The sequence below is a fragment of the Elephas maximus genome, chromosome 15 (assembly GCF_024166365.1).
Source record: "Elephas maximus indicus isolate mEleMax1 chromosome 15, mEleMax1 primary haplotype, whole genome shotgun sequence".
NCBI lineage: Eukaryota > Metazoa > Chordata > Mammalia > Proboscidea > Elephantidae > Elephas > Elephas maximus.
In genome coordinates, this window is record NC_064833.1 from 68,413,767 (window position 1) to 68,429,235 (window position 15,469).

Sequence of the window (15,469 nt, forward strand, 5' to 3'; positions counted from 1 at the left end):
TGAGTCCTGGAGTAAATTTCTGATTTCAAGTTGTCTGTTTTAAAGTTTTATAGTGGAGCCAGTTTAAAATATGCACAGAATTCCATGGAGGTGAAAAAACTGAATTTTGTGGGATATAAAATGAAGGTAATCTACGTTACTCATATTACGAAATTTCTGCATTAAAGGGATCTAAGATAAAATAGATAATAAAAAATTGGGCACTTCAGTGTACTTTTTAGTGATTGTAATCAGAGCAGAAAAGATGATGGTTTTTAATGTGTTTTGTTCTTTGCATGTTAAGTCTTACTGTGATTTTTTTTCTTCTTTTAACTTTTCTGTATTTTCTAATTGAAAAATGAGAGCATGTGACTTATATAATAAAAACACACTTACAAGACTTTATCCTAAACCAAAATGATAGAAAACTGTGGGCCAAGAAAATGAAGTTTAGGTTAAAAATTTAAAACAGTGACGTTTTCTTTTTTCATATTCTTGCTTTCTGTACTATGTTTGACACTGTTGATTATTCCTTTCCCTGACGTTGTGCTGTAATGTCTTTCCTAACTCTGAGGCCTCTTTCATCTCCTTCACTGCTGTCTATTATTTCCCCTGCCCTTTGATCATGGGCATCAATCAGATTCCAGTCTTGGGCTCTATTTTTTGGTTCCTCTGTGCTTACCCTTTCCAGGTGCTTATCCACTCACATGGTTTCAATTATTGCCTCCCAAGTCTGCATCTTCACTCCCACTCCCATCTGTAGTCCTTCACCTCAGTAAACCTTCACTGGTTAGTCGCATCTGCCTGGTGAATTCTCGTTTGATGGCCTTGTCCAGTTTTTCTGGGGTTGATCATACAACACTTTACTTAGATGTCCAGTAATCATCTAAAACTTATTAGGACCTTGATTGAATGACTTTTTCCTTGGAAATAGACACTTTCCAGTACTGGAGTGATTTTGAACTTAATTTTTCAGCATTATACTTGTAAATCCACCATTCCGTCAAAATTGGTCCTATTAGTTTTGCTGACTTGCTAAATCCAGAGGTCATTTCTTTGTGATCCTTTTATTAGACCTATGAGCAGCATTTGACACAATTGATCCCTCCCTCTTCCTTGATATACTTTTTTTCATTTTGTTTTCAGGAAGGACACCATGCCTGTCACTTCATTCTGGAGAGCTCTTACTCAGTGTTGTGCCTTTAAATTTTTTACCATTCCGTATGCTGCTTGGACCTCTTTCCTGCCACTTGACATCTCTACTTGGAAGTGTAATAGGCCTAATAATTTAACAACCCCAAAATGGAGCTGCTGGTATCCCCCCCACAGCCTGCCGTAAACACATTCCTTGTTGCACTCTTCACTGTCTCCCATCTTCTAATTGCTCAAGTCAGAAATACTGGGAGACATCCTTGGTTCTTCTTTCTCTAGTCCTTGGGCAAACTCCGTCAGCTGTACTTCCAAAATCCATGCAGAAGCCAACTACTTCTCATCATTTTCTCTGCTACAACCCTAGCCCAGGCTACCACCATCTTTCCTCTGGATTATTGGGTTGGTCCCTTAATACATTCCACTGCATTCACCATTGTCCCCTTCAGTCTGTTCTCAATGTACAAGTCAGATGGTGCTTCCAAAGTGTAAGTCAAATCATATTACTTCTCTGCTCAAAGCCTCCCGGTGGCCGGCCATTTCACTCACTTGTAGTGATTTCTAAGGAAGGCTCTGTGGAATCTGGTCACCTCTTATGTCTCGTCTCCTAGCATTCTTTCCCTCACTCGCTCAACCCTAGCCAGACTGGCTTCCTCTTAGTTATTTGAACACACATGGCACACTCTTGTCTCAGGGCCTCTGCCCTTGGTTTTCTCTGCGTCAGGTGCACTCCCTCAGGTGTCTGCATGATTTGCTCCCTCACGTGTTCTAGCTCTTTCCACAACTGTTGTCTTCCAAATGAGACCTTCCCTGACCACACTACGTAAAACTGTAATCTTCCTCTAGCTCCCTGACACTTCTGAACCCTTCCGTCTGTATTTTTTCTTTTTTAGTATGTGTCTCTAACATACCAGATATTTTACCTATTAATCTTCTTTATTGTCTCTCTTCCCCACTATAATGTAAGCTCCAAAGCAGCAAAGAATTTTGGTATGTTTTGTTAATCGTCATATCCTGCTGTCATATAGAAGGGACTCGATATGTAGTTGTTAAATCAATGAGTTTTATTACATGCCCTCTTAATTTTTCTTCTTTAATTCCATTTAGGTTTGTTCTTTTCCTGTTACAGCCACTTTTATTCCTTCATGTCTGCATTATTGAAGCGTTCTAGTCATCTCTCCTCACTCCAGTCTCATTAAAAATTTTCACCTTGATTACATTTTTTATTTTATTATACTTTCCGCTTAAGAATTGGCTTACACTCATTATTCTTTGTTGTATTGAATCTGATTTCCCTAATGCCTTGCACCAAAGTAACTCCATTTCTCTGCCCCTTTCCCATTTCTAGTCCTAACTACCTTCTGCCATAAAAGCATCACAATCTGTGTGTTGGTCCCTAAACATCTTGCCTGTCTCCATCCTCTGTATCCATCCCTTGGCCCCAGGTCACGTGGTGCGCTTCTGTCACAATCTCACTGAAAACTTCTCTCCAGGAAGTCTTCTGTGATATAATCAATTAATTGATAGTTATCAATTAGTAAATAATTAGTTGGTACCATTTATATTTACTGTTTTTTTTCTATAATATGCTTTTTGTGGAGATCAGTGCATACTCTGTTATCTGTAAATATATTGCCGTTTTATGTTTTATAAATACCTTCATGAGGTTAAAATTTTATTAGGGTTAATAAGGGGGCATAGTACCTGCATTATATAGTTTGTATCATTTTAAACAAAACAAATTTTATTAATGAGTATAGAGTGGTTTCATTGACCTAACAGTGTTTTTATTTTCTTATTTTAGGTATCACTGCCCAATGCCTAAGATCTTTTATGTTCAGCTGACTGTAGGAAATAATGAATTTTTTGGGGAAGGAAAGACTCGACAAGCTGCTAGACACAATGCTGCAATGAAAGCGCTTCAAGCACTACAGAATGAACCTATTCCAGAAAAATCATCTCAGGTGTGGTGCTGCCACATGTGACTACCTCTTTTTTGTTGTCCCCCAGTGGATTGTTGAGAAGACAAATAAAAGCCTTTTTATTAAAAAAAGGGAAAAATAATCTCTTCTAAGGGGAGGGAGACTAGAGTGGTGATCTTCTCAGGCTGCCTGTCTACTATACTCATGTACCTGCCAAGATTACCTTACCTTTCAGAGCTTTGGTTCACCTACGGTGTTCACTTCACAGGCAACTCAAGATTTTGGAAAGTGTGCAAAGATGAGAAGTAACACTCATTTGCCTTGCATTTAATGCTATATTTATTGAAGGTAGATACCTTGTGTTACTGTAGAATCAAGGAATTTAAAGGTGTAGGAGATCTTTATGAGTTTTCCAGTCCTACTTTATTTTACAAATGAGGAAATTCAGGCTATTCTTGTGTAATCTCACAGCTTCAGTTGATTTCTGTATTGACTTCAAAATAGTATCTCTAGCTCAAGCATGTCCTATAGTATATTCACCTTCTGTTATATTCTCTACTTAGTATTTCAATCTCTGTGATTCCCCTTCCCCCAAACCTGTTTTTTGAGACTTAGCTTGTAGCAGACTGGAAACCCTGGTGGTGTAATAGTTAAGAGCTATGGGTACTAACCAAAAGGTTGGCAGTTCGAATCCTCCAGCCTCTCCTTGGAAACCCTGTGGGACAGTTCTACTCTGTCCTATAGGGTCGCTATGAGTCGGAATCAATTTGATGGCAGTGGGTTTGGTTTTTTTGGTTTAGTGACAGACTTAGATGTTTTTCCTCCTTGTAGGGTTTCATGATAACTCTTATCTGCTTATCTGTTTCCCCACTAGACTATAAACTTCTTGAAAGCAGAAAATACTGTCTCTTTAACTCTTTATCTCTAATAACTTGCACTGTGTTCAACATACGTGAGGCCCTCAAGAAGTATGTATTAAATAAGTGAATTGGTGCCAGAGCCAGACACTGAGCTCTAGCATCCTGGTTTGCATCCTGTACGCTTTCTACAACTTAGTCTTCATAGGAGGTTACATATCATATTACAATTCCAGCAGAGTATCATGTGTGGAGGGGATAGAGATCGTAAGATGAGAGAATGGATATAGGAGCATAGGACAAATTCAAATTAGTGTATGGTTGAGTAGAAAGATTCCTAAACTCAGCATTTATGCTTCTGCTTGAGGAAGAAACCTAAAAACCAAATAACAAAAATCTTGGCAGCAAAGTACTTGAATGGTTTCACGGGAATCCACTGGACAGGGTCTACGGTTTGCTGTTTCTTACTGTATTTTAGATAGACCCTCCAGATTGCAGAATATATGTAAAGTTTGTTGCAAAGTGAAGTTTCAATATCTTTTTTTTTTTCTTGTGATTTAGAATGGAGAATCAGGAAAAGAAATGGATGATGACAAAGATGCAAATAAATCTGAGATCAGCTTAGTGTTTGAAATTGCTCTGAAGCGAAATATGCCTGTCAGTTTTGAGGTATGTGCTCAGTAGAGATCAGCCAATATTTCCCCCTGCCACTGATTATTTTAAACAAACATAAAATTTAACTGGTAGACTAGTATCCTAAAAGAGAATATGTACTTCTTTATGTTCACACCCACTAGTATGAAATGATACACAGTATTTTTACATAAATAATGTGCACCTTCCATGTTTGTTCCATGTTTGCCAGCTGCGCCTTCCCCTACAAGGTATTTTCGTAAGCGCGCTATATTTTAAAATGTTGTAATACCTGCCTTATTAAGAGGTCACTAATCTTGCAGCTCACATATCTGGAAGTAGGCAAGAACCAGGAGATGAGCTTAAACAGCGTGGAAGTATCCTCCTCTATCTGTTAGGATGTTCACACACTAGACAGCTCACACATTTTACTCACTGGCAGGATCCCGTGACCTTCACTGGGAACCTGCTTGCTGTCTTCTAGGATACAGTTCTAACAAGTTGGATTACCTGATTTCTTTAACCTGTAGCAGATTAAAGGAGTCTGTAAAAAAACAAAACCCAAACCAATTGCCGTTGAGGCGATTCCCACTCATAGCAACTCTATAGGACAGAATAGAACTGCTCCATAGGGTTTCCAAGGAGTGACTGGTAGATTTGAAATGAGCTTGGCTGCTAACCAAAAGGTCAGCAGTTTGAATCCACCATCTGCTTCTTGGAAACTGTATGGGGCAGTTCTCCTCTGTCTGATAGGGTCACTATGAGTTAGAATTGACTTGACAGTGACGGGTAAGGAGTCCTAGGTTGTGCACATGGTTAAATGCCCAACTATTAGCTGAAACGTTGGTGATTTGAACCCACTCAGAGGTGCCTCGGAAGACAAGCCTGGCTATCTGTTTCCAAAAGGTAATAGCCTTGAAAACCTATGGAGTAGCCCTACTCTGCACACGTGGGGTCCTGGTGAATTGGAGTCAACTTGATGGCAACTAACAACAAGAGCAGCAGCAGATTAAAAAGCAGCAAAATGAGAAAGGCATGGAGAAAATGTACTTGAAGCCTACTGATAACATGAGAAATAATAGAGAAACTGTGCAGACTCCATCAAAAGTAATTGTACATACTAAAAAATTATTGAGATGTGGGGTCTTTTAAAGGGTACGATGTGTAGGAACAGACGGTTTTATTGAGTCTGTGGATTCTTAGGAGTATCAATATTGTATAGGATGTTTTGTGCTCATAATGATCTAATGGGGTCATTCGATGGCAATGGGGTTTTTTTTTTTAATGTGAGCAGTAAAAGGTTTCGTATTTAGCATCCTCCATTAAGTTAGTAAAAAGTGTCACTTTTTTTTTTTAATTGAGGAGAATGTTTATCAAAGTGGTTAAATTAAACAGTTTTGGTGTTTAAAATAGTAAACCTAAATTACTTGGGAAATATGTTTATATAAATTACTTATTGGTTTTAAATTATTGAGATACTGTGTTGTTTTTCTTTTCCAAGCGGTGTCCAAATGTTAAAGAAACAATTCTAATAACTATATTTTTTTTATATTTAGTAGTAAACTATTTAACTAGATTAGGATATCCCTCATAGGTCAGAATTTTGAAGGAGACTGAAGTTTTGAGCTCTCAGGTTTTGTAAAGCATCTTTCCTCCAAAAACTGGCATAGTTTTAATAGTAAGAGCAGATTAAACAGCATTTTATGTATAACTGACATAGTCATAATTCATTACTGTAGAAAGCTAGATATTTTTATGGCATATCTACTTACCCTTTTAACATTATGTCACAGAAAGTAAACATCTCTATAAAATAGCCTCTGAGGTGTCCATCAAAAAAAGGGTATTTTTCTGAAGAGAATTTCAGAATCTCATGGACGCTAGACTTTCTGGAGCAATGGAGTGTGGATGAACCCCGAAACTATTGACTTGAGATAATTTTTAAACCTTAAACCAAAAATATCCCCTGAAGTCATCTTAAAACTGAGCAATAGTTTAACTTAACTAGGAAAAAAAGGTCTGCTTTGAGCATTATGCTCTTTTTAGAACTGTCTATATGGGATCACATTGACAACAGCAACTCGAAAGATTAGATAGGAGCCTTAGGGGGCAATGAGTTTATGGTAATGGAAGAGAACAACTCAGAAAAAGAAGATGAGAATGGTTACACAACTCGAAGAATTATGAGTGTCACTAAATTGTACATGTAGAAATTGTTGAATTGGTGTATTTTTTGCTGTGTATATTCTCAACAACAACAAAATAAATAAAATTGAGAAAAATTACAGCAGAACGACAACAACAAAAGAAACTAGTTAGTGTTTTAATCTTTTATGAAATGTTCACCACTATGCTAGTCTGACTACTTCAGACAACTTTTGAGATATACGTAACAAGTGGGAACCATGTAAGGGACCCTGAAGGCAGCTTGGACTGAAGCAGGTACAGCACCAGACTGCTGCACCCATCAAGTGATGGAAGCTGTCAGGAAGTGTTAATTGACAAGGGTCCATGTATATTTTTATTTCATTCTTTTCCACAGGTTGCCAATTTGTTATTTGAAATAAAGTAAATGAATAAGTCAAAAAAAGGGAGTATTTTCATTCATCAGCTGTTTTTGAGAGGCTTCCACATGCAAGACGCTTTGCGGCCCATAGAACTACAATGAGACGTAGTCTTTGCCCTATAGTGACTTGTTTGGATAGAATTAGATATGTATACAAGTACATACAGATTATTGTTCTAGAGGGTATGTGTACCTAGTCTAATATGGCATGTTTATGTACTTAATTTTGTGTTCCCTAAGAAGCTTGGTAACTGTAATTAGAAATACCTACTTCGAAGTAACAGCAACAAAAAGATTGTGACTATGAATTGAATTATGTTTTTTTAGATTTCTGTTCTTTCACCTCCTGTTTATTAAGTATAATAAGTATCATTAATGAATAGTCCTCATAAAATGCCTTCATAATAGCTTCCTTAAATAATTTTGGCATCACTGTTAATCATTTCAGTTTTGATTATCATATGAGTATTGTGAAAGATTTATGCTATAAGAATACATCTTTAGTGTCTGTACATTATTTAATATTTTATTTAATAGGTTATTAAAGAAAGTGGACCACCTCATATGAAAAGCTTTGTCACTCGGGTATCAGTGGGAGAATTCTCTGCAGAAGGAGAGGGAAATAGCAAAAAACTCTCAAAGAAACGTGCTGCAACCACTGTCTTACAGGAGCTTAAAAAACTTCCACCTCTTCCTGTAGTTGAGAAGCCAAAATTATTTTTTAAAAAACGCCCTAAAACCATCGTGAAGGTAAGTATGTACTCTTAAAAGTTGTTTAGTTTTCCTGAATAAGTTATACAGTAGCTATAGAAAATTTTTTTTTCACAAGGCAGTCATCTAAACTTATGTAATCAGGGTATGATGTGTGACTATACATAAAGGAGAATTTTGTTTTGTTTTTTTAAACACCTCTGTGCTATGGCTGCTAACCAAAAGGTCGGCAGTTTGAATCCGCTAGGCGCTCCTTGGAAACTCTACGGGGCAGTTCTGCTCTGTCCTACAGGGTCGCTATGAGTCGGAATCGACTCCACGGCACTGGGTTTGGGTTTTTTTATACTTGCATTGGAAGCCCTGGTGGCGTAGTGGTTAAGAGCTATGGCAACTAACCAAAAAGGCCGGCACTTCGAATCCGCCAGGCACTCCTTGGAAACTCTACGGGGCAGTTCTACTCTGCCCTCTAGGGTTGCTATGAGTCAGAATCAACTTTGACGGCAGTGGGTTTTTTTTTTTTTTTTTTTTTGGTTTTTATACTTGGAGTAGGTCCCTGTTGGCTCAAGCAGTTTGCGATCGGCTGCTAACCCAAAGGTTGGTGGTTGAAACTCACCCAGCAGTTCTGCAGAAGAAAGGCTTGGTGAGCTGCTTCTGTAAAGACTACAGTCCAGAAGATCCTATGGGGCACAGTTCTACTCTGTAACACATGAGGTCTCCATGAGTCAGCATCAACTCCATGGCAGTCAGCTTGGTTTTGGGTTTTTATACCTGCATTTGTTCATCAGATAATAGTAGTACCTTACATATCTATAGTTTTTTTTTTCTGATTTGAAAAGTACCTTCCCATTCATGATCTCCTTAGTACAATGTTTATCACAACATGTAAGATAGATATTATCCCTCATTTTACAAATAAGGTTTTACAAAACATGCTCAAAGAATTGCTCACTTTTATTCAGCTATCACGTAGAATAGTTTGACTAGTCTAATCTCTAATCCAGTGTTCTCTCTGTATACTATACTGCTACACAGTAATCTCTTAGGTACCTTGAATTGGTAACAGGATACAGAGTAATTAAATGATCATATGAATAATACAACCCTGACAGCAGCAGAGCAGTTACACCACAGTCTGTGTGCCAGGCTTTGTCCCAGCACTCTGTGTACTTCATCACCTTTAATCCTCATGGCAGCCCTGTGAGGTCCAAGGTGTTATTTTGTTCTCCTTTGTTCCGGCATTTATACCTTGCTGAAGAAGAATACATAGCGGACAGCTTTGCAGGATGTTGTGACTGTTTCTTTTATTGAATCAGATTTTATTTACGTTAAAAAAAAAGGCAAAGGCCAGAAGAATGAGGTGAATCAGCACTTAGCACAGGACAGTGCCCATGAGCGTTCAGTATGTATGACATGAATGATGCTAGAACTTTCTGCTTCTAAAGAAAGATTTTAATTGCTAGCACATCCGCTGCCAGCTCATCCTCACTTATTTAGCAGCCTTCTTCTGGTTAGGCTGTACACATCAAGGGGGAAGAAATGAAACACATTTTAACCGTGGGGAATTTCCTATGCTTAGATTGTAGAGTGGCACAATTTAGATATTTCTGTAGGTTTTATACCTTTGTATCTATGCTTTATTTAAAAACACGTGCATGCGTATATGCATACATACATAAATACTTGTTCTTTTTAATGAATGCTGCTGTTACCTCACTGAGAAGATGATTTAGGCTATGTGTTTCCTGACACGGTATTTTATATGTAAGGTAGACTAAACGTAATTGATAAATAGATAGACTCATAATGAGTTGTAGTGGTTCTGAGGAGGAGTGGTTTTCATTTTTATGCTCTAATCGCACAACCAGGTAGTAGGACGTAGCTAGTAAGAGCATTACCTATGGGTCCGTTTTGAGTTTGAATCTCTGAGACCTGAGCAAGTTTCCTAACTTTGCTAATCTTCAGTTTCTTCGTTTATAAAGTGGAAAAAATAATTATACTTGCCTCATAGGATTGTTAAAAGTATTAACTGAAATAATTCACAGAATACATTAATGATTATTAAGTATTTACTGCTAATTATAAGAGTAATGAAGTAATAAATACTAAGTATTGTTATTTTGTTGGCACAGTGGTTAAGAGCTTGTCTGCTAACCAAAAGGTTGGCAGTTGGAATCCACCAGCTGCCCCTTAGAAATCCTGTGGGGCAATTCTGCTCTGTCCTGTAGGGTTGTTATGAGTCAGAATCAACTTGATGGCAATGGGTTTATTGATATTTTCTATTAATCTCATCTATTCACTTTTTATATATTTGTGAATGTATTCATGGTCTGTTTTCTTAAATCTTCTTATATGTAAAATAGCTTTTCCATGTTAGAAGAGTAGTGCTTTATATCAGACTGGCAGCACAAAACTGATTATAATAAATTCCATCTTCTCTTTTAAACTAACCCTAATTTTAATAAAGAGCCTTGGTGGCGCAATGGTTAAAAGCTGTGCTGGAAACCCTGTGGGGGCAGTTCTCTCTCCTGTAGGGTTGCTATGAGTCAGAATTAGCTCGATGGCACATAACACTAGCCCCAACCATTTTAATAATTAAGAATAGTAAACTATTTGGCTAGAAAAGATCTTTATTTTTGAGAGTTCAAGACTAGAGAAACATTTCTATAGTAGAATACAACTTACTGCTTTTAACTATAGTGATGAAAAGCAAGACTAGAAGACAGCTATTTTAAAAATGTTAATTCTCCAGTGGAAAAAAACATTTTGAATTTTCAAAATTATTTGCTACCACTTCCAGCATATAAGCATATTATTCCGGAACTTCATTCTTATCCGTCACTCAGATTGCAGCTTAAACCTGACTTTAAGCTTGCCTTCACCAGTTTCCCCCCAACCCCAGACTACGTAAGTTAGCTCCTGCATTTTTCCTCACATACATCACACTTGGAATTGCTTGTGCCATGTCTGTCTTGTGTTAAAGTCTATAGATATTCTCTGAAATGTAGGGTTACTTTGAGAAAACAAAATGCGTGTAATGAGTTGGAATCTAGATGACTTTAAGTATGATCATACTTTACAGTCTGCCAGTCAATGGGTCATTTGGAACAGTATCTGGGTTTTCAGCATTGTCGTCACTTCTTCATATGTCTTAAATATCTAAGATCTGTGGTTCCTATATTTAGTAGAAGTTGAGAAAGTATCTGTTGATGATTTAGCCTTGATTTTATTTTAAATAATAAAACTATAGCACTGTCTTATTTGATCTGCTTAATTACTCTGTGATATAGCTGTTATTTCCATTTATAGATGAAACCCACCCAAGAAAATGTAGCAGAATCAGTTTTCAGATCCAGTCATATCTGACTCCAGTGCCCATTTGAAACTGATTGTGAACTTCATTTGGATTTTAACATTTGCACTAAGTTACCCTGTTAAAATGTAAGACTGGCCCAATGATGCCTTTGGGTCTTTTATCCTGTTTTTCTTAATGTAGCTCACTTCTCGAAGGTGAAACTTCAAAGAAGGCTTTCCAGTGTTGGAGATAAAATTTGTTGGGCAAAACTATTATAAAGCTGTCTTTATTGGTTTGTGGGATGATAATCTAAGACTTGGTATCCACGGAATGATGTAATTGTCAGCAGTTCTAGTAGTTAGTTTCAATCAAAGGAAGAAACCAGCCATTCTTAATGTTCTCAGAGCTCCATTGTTAGCTAATTGGATTTATTCATTTAGTTCCTTGTCATTGGACTCTGTATCAACAACAATTTCATTGGAACTTGAAGATGTTCTCATAAGAGAACCATATGTGAATAAAGACAACGTAGCATTGGAAATAGACTTAATTTATCTGATCATCATTGTGAACTAGGCATACTTCTAGTGCCAAACTCAAAAGCTACCCTCAACCTTTCATTGGGTTCTCAGTCTTAGACTTATAAATTACTATCTGAATGTTTCTTTTCTCATCAGTTCTTCTTCACGCCCTTTGTAATTTATTTAATTTTTATTTTTAGTACATAGATAGAAACTAGCATTTTATAAAAAACTTGAAGTCTTCTTTGCCATCTCTGTTCTCTTTACCTAACCATTACAGTACTGGAGTTCTCAGTCTTTGTTCTCTCTTTCTTTCCACCTGGGCTGCCCTCCTGCTTCTAGAAGTTCACATCAGTCTTTATGTAGATAATTTCTAAACACTCTTTTGTGCTGTACTGCCTGTTAGACATCTTTGCTTGATACCTCACAGGCACCTCAAACTCTGTGTCCAAAACTCATCATCTTCCCTTCTAAAACCTGTTTCTCCTCCAGCATTCCTCATCTCAGTGAGTGGCACTCCATTCCGGCTGCTGAGAACAGAAAACTGGGAGCCATTTTTAATTTCTCTTATTTGTGATATCCAGTCAATCATCAGGCCCTCTCAGTTCCATCACCTAAATATTTCTTATATTGGTCCATTTCTTTCCATCCTTCCGCTACCTTTTTGGTCCAGTTCACAATCACCTTTTCCCTGAACTATCGTTGTTAGTTGCTGTTGAGTTGATTTTGGCTCGTGGCTACCTTATGTGTACCTAGCTGATTGCCAGGCCTGTCTTCTGAGGCGCCTCTGGGTGGGTTCCAGCCATCAACCTTTCGGCTAGTAATCGCGCTTAACCATTAGCTCCACCCAGGGTCTCCTGAACTACTAGCAAAAAAATCCGGAAACTCCTTGCCATCGAGTCAATTCTGACTCATAGCGACTCTGTAGGACAAAGGAGAACTGCCCCATAGCGTTTCCAAGGAGTGGCTGTGGATTTGAACCGCTGACCTCTTGGTTAGCAGCTGAGTTCTTAACCACTGTGCCACTGGCTTTCTTACAAGTACACTTCCACCAAATAATCATTTAAAAAGAGTGGTTTTTAGAGACACAAAGATGATCATTTCATGTTCCTGCCTAAAACCTTTTAGTAGTTTCTCATTGCTCTTTGGTTAAAGTCCAGAGTCCTTAATGTACAAAAGATGCTGCAAGATTTGGCCCCTGCTACTCTCCAGTCTCATCCCGTGCATTCAGATTCTCCAGTCATCGTGGCCTCAGATAGACCACATGTCCTCAGGTGGGCCACACATGCTAGTTCCTCTGTCTGTAATGTTTTTCCCCTCCCTCCCAGTCTTCACTTACCTTTCTTCCTTCTCTGATTTCTTTGGAGAAGCCTTCTGTGTTCATCCTCCCACTCCAGACTAGGTTAGCATCCTGCATTTTTCCTCAGATGGATCACACTTAGAATCACTTGTGTGCTGCCTGTCTTTTCTGAATCCTAGTGTGGGTCAATAAATGAAATGAAACATCCGGAAGTTTTTGGTCATTGAATTTGCAGAATTGACAAGTGTTCTTAAAAATATGGTGGTGCAATGGTTAAGCACTCAGCTGCTAACCTAAAGGCTGGTGGTTTGAACCCACCCAGCAGCTCCACTGGAGAAAGACTTGGACATCTGCTTCCATAAAGATCACAGCCAAGAAAGCCAAACGCAGAAATTGTTGAACAGTATCGTTAATATCACATACAAATAAAATTTTGCTGAAGATCGTTTAAAAGCAGCTGCAACAGTACATCAAAAGGGAACAGCCTGAAATTCAAGCCAAATTCAAAAGAGGATATAGAACCAGGAATATTGTTGCCGATGTCAAATGGATCCTGGCTAAAAGCAGAAAATATCAAAAAGATGTTTATTTGTGTTTTATTGACTATGCAAAGGCATTTGACTACGTGGATCGTAACAAATGATGGTTAACATTGCAAAGAATGGGAATTCCAGAACACTTTATTGTGCTTATGAGAAACCTGTACATAGACCAAGAGGCAGTTATTTGAACGGAACAAGGGGAGACTGCGTTGTTTAAAGTCAGGAAAGGTGTACATCAGGGCTGTATCCTTTCAATGTTTTTAATCAGTCTGTATGCTGAGCAAATAATCTGAGAAGCTGGACTACATGGAGAAGAATGGGACATCAGGGTTGGAGAAAGACTCATTAACAACTTTTGATATGCAGGTGACACAGCCTTGCTTGCTGAAAGTGAAGAGGACTTGAAAAGGGTGAAGATCAAAGACTAGAGCCTTCAGTATGGATTACACCTCAACATAAAACAAAAATCTTCACAACTGGACCAATAAGCAACATCATGATAAACGGAGAAAAGATAGAAGTTGTCGAGGATTTCATTTTATTTGGATCCGCAATCAACGCCCATGGAAGCAGCAGTCAAGAAATCAAGAGACACATTGCAATGGGCTATTCTGAGGCAAAGGGCCTCTTTAAAGTGTTGAAAATAAGATGCCACCTCAAAGACTAAGGTGCACCTGACCCAAGCCATGGTATTTTCAATTCAATTTTCAAATCAAGCTGGGCAATGAATAATGATGACAGAAGATGACTTGATGCCTTTGGATTGTAGTGTTGGTGAAGAATATTGAGTATACCACGGACTGGCAAAAGAACAAATCTGTCTTGGAAGAAGTACAACCAGAATGCTCCTTAGAAGCAAGGATGGCGAGACTGCGTCTTACATACTTTGAACATGTTGTCAATAGAGATCAGTCCCTGGAGAAGGATATCATGCTCAGTAAAGTACAGGGTCAACGAAAAAGAGGAAGACCTCAATGAGATGGATTGACACAGTGGCTTCAATAGTGGTCTGAAGCATAACAACGATTGTGGGAATGGTGCAGGACCAGGCAGTGTTTCATTCGTAGTGTTTCATTCATAAGGTTGCTTTGAGTTGGAACTGACTTGATGGCACCTAACAACAACAGCAACAACAACAATGATCATTAGGCGCATGCCTAGAATGCTGTCTTAGTTTGCTAGGGCCAACTGCAGCAGAAATACCATAAGTGGGTGGTTTTAAGAACAGAAATTTATTTTCTCACAGTGCAGGAGTATCAAAGTTTGAATTCAGGGCACTGGCTGTAGGGAGCAATCATGTCTTTCTTGTCTATTTTACCTTCTAGTAGCTGGCAATCCTTGGAGTTCCTGGGCTTATAGACTCATCTACCTCCATCAACTTCAAATATTATCTGTCTGCTCCTTAGGTTTAATGATTAGGTTTAGGACGCACCCTACACTAATAGGACCTCATTAACATAACAAAGAAAACCCTAAAATAAGATTACATCCACATGTACAGGTAGTTCTCGACTTACGACGGGGTTGCTTTCCTATGACCCCATCATAAGTTCGTTTTGATATAAGTCGAATACCCCTTTTTTTTGTTTTTAGTTTTCATTATTACTGCCTTTTATTATCAGTATCTTTATAAATCCGGTCTTTAATTGTCTTTGGAGGTTGGCATGAAAATGATAACATCAGGAAATTATGTGATGCAACATTGTACATAGTTCGTATTACTAACGACAAGATGTACCAAAAAAAAAAAAAAAAAAAAAGATGGTTATAAGTGCTGTTTGTTGTAACTCAAATACATCTTAAGTTGGGGACTACCTGTATAGGGATTAGGATCCTAGCACATATTTTGGCGGAGGGGGGGGTACATTCAGTCCATTACAAATGCCTTCCCACACTCCCATCCCTATTCTCACCCCAGTTTTTGCCCATTAACTGTCCTTAAGTCATCATGCTCAGCCTAGGGCTCATCTCCTCCAGGAAACCGTCTTTGGTTCTTT

At 38.2% G+C, this 15,469-nt stretch overlaps 1 protein-coding gene across 12 annotated transcripts in view; it reads left to right on the top strand.

The window, feature by feature from the left end:
• STAU2 (staufen double-stranded RNA binding protein 2) overlaps positions 1-15,469 on the top strand; it is a 364,940-nt gene that overhangs the window by 140,992 nt on the left and 208,479 nt on the right. For all 12 annotated transcript variants that reach the window (XM_049853679.1, XM_049853684.1, XM_049853677.1 and 9 more), the window contains 3 exons: positions 2,933-3,092; positions 4,469-4,576; positions 7,644-7,856. In XM_049853679.1, coding sequence (XP_049709636.1) covers positions 2,933-3,092; positions 4,469-4,576; positions 7,644-7,856 — 481 coding nt within the window. The remainder of the gene's footprint in view (positions 1-2,932; positions 3,093-4,468; positions 4,577-7,643; positions 7,857-15,469) is intronic.